Here is a 3,923-nt window from a genome sequence, read left to right on the forward strand (position 1 = left end):
TACCTATCTGCCCACCTACCTACCTACCTACAAACCAACCCTCTTACCTACCTATCTGCCCACCTACCTACCTACCTACAAACCAACCCTCTTACCTACCCATCTATCTACCCACCCGCCTACCTACCTACCTACCTACCTACTCTGCAATCCTTTATACTTGTCTACTTACCAACCTACCTACAAATCAGGTCATCTACCGCCCTCTATACTTACATACTTACCAATCCACCAACCAATAGGTTTACCTGTCTACTTACCTACCTACCTATTTACCTGCCTACCTACCTATGTACCTACCACCAAACCCTCTGACGAGTTCATAATAATAATAATAGCAGCAGCAGCAGTAGTAGTAGTAAAAGTAGTAAAAATAATAATAATAATAATAGTAATAATAATAATAACAATAATAGTAATAACAATAATAATAATAATAATAATAATAACAATAATAGTAATAACAATAATAATAATAATAATAATGATAATAGCAATAATAATAATAATAATAATAATAATAATGATAATAATATCACCACCATCACCAACCAAACTATTCTCCCAAGAATATTCTAAGAAAATCAAATCTTTAACAATATGTTTGTTTTGTGGCTTTCCAAACACATAAAAACGAAGAGACGGTGTTTAGGGGGAGGGCGGGTCCAAGGAAGATGGGGGGGAGGGGGAGGAAGGGTGAGCTGAGGAGTATATAAACCACAAAGCCTACCACTCACCATCAGTTACCTCCAGCTTGCAAGGAGTACAGATACACACTCTCCCTCCATCATGTACCGTCTCTTCGTTGTAAGTAAATGACCACTGAAATCTCTCTCTCTCTCAGATTCTTGGTCATCCTCCTTTCGGTGCACTTGATCTCCAAGGGTTTCGACCAAGCCTTATTTACTATCCTTGTCTTATTCTATTCGTTTAGTCACTCTTGTAGGGCCAATTGACCTACTAGTTATCCTCGCATGTTCTTATAAGTCCAGCACAAATCTTTAACTTCCAAACTGCCCTCTTACTTTTAATATTCTTCTTTTCTATGCCTTCATCTTTCGTTTCCCTTCTGGCCGTTCTACACCTGCTTTTGAAGTCAGGCATCGTTCTTTTTAATCAGATATTAGTGGCGTTCCTCAGGGTTACGTCCTGCCACCACCTCTCGTCTTCCTATATTCAATAACCTTCTAACCTGCACATCTAGTCCTTCCCACACACGCACTGGCGCCTCGTCTTCACCTTTCCACTCCCTTCCTGCACATCTAGTCCTTTCCACACAAGTACTGATGCCTCGTCCTCACCTTTAATTCCACTCCCTGCACATCTAGTCCTTTCCACACACGCACTGGCGCCTCGTCTTCACCTTTCCTCTCCCTTCCTGCACATCTAGTCCTTTCCACACACGCACTGGTGCCTCGTCTTCACCTTTCCTCTCCCTTCCTGCACATCTAGTCCTTTCCACACACGTACTGATGCCTCGTCTTCACCTTTCCACTCCCTTCCTGCACATCTAGTCCTTTCCACACATGTACTGATGCCTCGTCTTCACCTTTCCCCTCCCTTCTCAGCGTCCATCACAGCAGTTGCTTCAATATTCGTGGGATGGATCTAGTACACACCTGGCTTCTAATCTTATTACTTGTGATTGCGGTCAAATAATCCTTGTTATTTTTCAAGCATCAAAAACTCAATTGCATCATCTTTCAACCCTCCATTCTTTTGCAAATATCTCCCTTAATATTCATCATCATCATCATCGTCATCCGGACCTCCTTTTCCCACCCTAAGGCATTCAACAAAACATGATTCACTCCTTCATCTATCTGCAGCCAGACGCCATAATCCCGTATAAGGTGGCCGTTTGTCTTAGAGTTGTTTTGCAGGGAGGGGCACTAACCCTCTGCCAACCCACTTATTGACACGTAAGGAACACGTATGGGTTAGTTATATGGTTACCACCCAGCGCTGTAAATGTCTCTTGGCTTGTCCTTCATCATCTCTCAATATGTACGGGATATCTTTCTCTAGTGACCTATGGGAGGAGCACCGGAATTCCTTTGAAAATCCACTTCCCAGAGACTGGATGTGCTGAACCGACTCCATACTCTTAGTTTTTCATATATGCAACTGGTCAATGCTAAAACTGACTTCTTAATTCTGTCTTTTTCCCTCTGCCTATGTCCTCCAGTCTTTTAAATGCAACGTGTCCAGGTACTTAGAAATGAACGGAGCTTGATTTTGGCTCTCTTTTGTTCAATTTTCTCTGGGAATACAATACCCCCCATTTCTTTCATTATTCCAGCCTTATGTTCTGCGCAAAAAATAATTCACCCACCCACCTACCTAACCACACTCACATATATAACCACAAACCTTTTCACGTAAATGGTCAATACACATACCTACCACATTACCTGTCACATACCTTCCCCCTCCCTATCCACACACCCACCTATTCACCTACATACCAACTAAACCTCCCATCAATATCATCATCATCATCAGCCATTACAAGTCCACTGCTGAACAAAGGCCTCCCTCAACCTTCTCCACGAATTCCTTGACTGAGCCAATCTTTGCCACGTCTTCCCTGCAAATTTCCCCATCTCGTCTCTCCACCTCCTGTCTAGTCTTTTTCTGCTACGCTTACCAATATATTCTCCTAGCCAGCCATCACACACAGTACCTATCTAACCTATCCACCCGTTCACATATCAATCCACTCATCCACACACCTACCCCTCTTCGTTTTACTATCCTTGTCCTATTCTCGTAATCACTCCCTAGATAAGAGCTGCCTAGTATGAGTAAATTCTCGTACTGTTATCCTCCTTTATGTTCTGTTCATCCCCGTCACTAACACAAATAACAAACCACACACCTACCCACCATCACCCCACCTCTCCACCTCCCTACCAGTTCATTTATTTTAGCTACAAGACTCCCATTCCCACTTTCTCAACTACTGTCTATCTACCGGTATCTATGTATCTACCAACTTTCCCACCCACCCACCCACTCACCCATCCCCCACTCCACCCCAGCTCGCCGTGGTGGTGTGTGTGGTGGTGGGTGACAGCTACAAGACTCCCATCCCCATCCTGAAGGACGATCGCACCCAGAACGCCTACGGGGAGTACAGCTTCCACTACGAGACTGGCAACGGCATCTCCAGGAACGAGGCGGGCACACAGAACGATGGACAGAACTCACAGGGAGGATGGAGGTGAGTGAAGGAAGGGAAAGGGAGGAGAAGAGATGGGAGGGGAGGAAAGGGAAGGGTAGCTAGGGTAGGGCAGGGTAAAGTATGGTCAGGAATGAGATTGAATCGTAGTTAATGCTTCATAACAATTAATTATTATCACAGACCTTTTTGTTCTCTTTAATATACGCTCTAACTTGACTCTGAAGTGTGTGGCAGGTGTATGAGTGAAAAGAGTACACAAGCAATCTTACAAACAGCTTTGGGTTAGGAAAGTTTGTGAGTACGATCCGGAATTATTGGTAGAATCTGTACACTTATTTTTAACTCTTTCCCTCCCCTCCCTCCTAGCTACACGGCCCCCGAGGGAGACAAGATTGAACTGAGCTTCGTCGCTGATGCCGGGGGTTACCAGCCTGAAGGAGCCCACCTGCCTGTCTCCCCCTCTGACCTCTACGAACGCACCTACCCCGTCCACTAAACACAGCAACAGCAATACACACCAATGGACCAAGACGGAAACACTACGCACCAACCTTTCCTGCTCCGCCTACCTGATTCTGTTACCGACATCTACCTGTTAATGATTTCTACCTGTTACTGATCTCTACCCCTTTCTAGTGACCTCTGTTTACCCTTAGCATAAAACCCATCACAACACAACAAACCACCAAGACAGAAACAGTATGCACCTACCTTTCCTACCTACCAGATTCTGTCA

At 44.4% G+C, this 3,923-nt stretch overlaps 1 protein-coding gene across 1 annotated transcript; it reads left to right on the forward strand.

Annotated features, from left to right (window-relative positions):
* Window positions 1-789: 789 nt before the first annotated feature.
* LOC145400821 (endocuticle structural glycoprotein SgAbd-8-like) lies at window positions 790-3,683 on the forward strand. Its single transcript, XM_080273257.1, has 3 exons — window positions 790-807; window positions 3,045-3,226; window positions 3,554-3,683. The coding sequence occupies exons 1-3, from the start codon at window positions 790-792 to the stop codon at window positions 3,681-3,683; spliced, it is 330 nt and encodes a 109-aa protein (XP_080129383.1).
* Window positions 3,684-3,923: the final 240 nt, after the last annotated feature.

The sequence above is a fragment of the Coenobita brevimanus genome, chromosome 53 (assembly GCF_032717465.1).
Source record: "Coenobita brevimanus isolate Jiangsu-jjx chromosome 53, ASM3271746v2, whole genome shotgun sequence".
NCBI classification, from domain to species: Eukaryota; Metazoa; Arthropoda; class Malacostraca; order Decapoda; family Coenobitidae; genus Coenobita; species Coenobita brevimanus.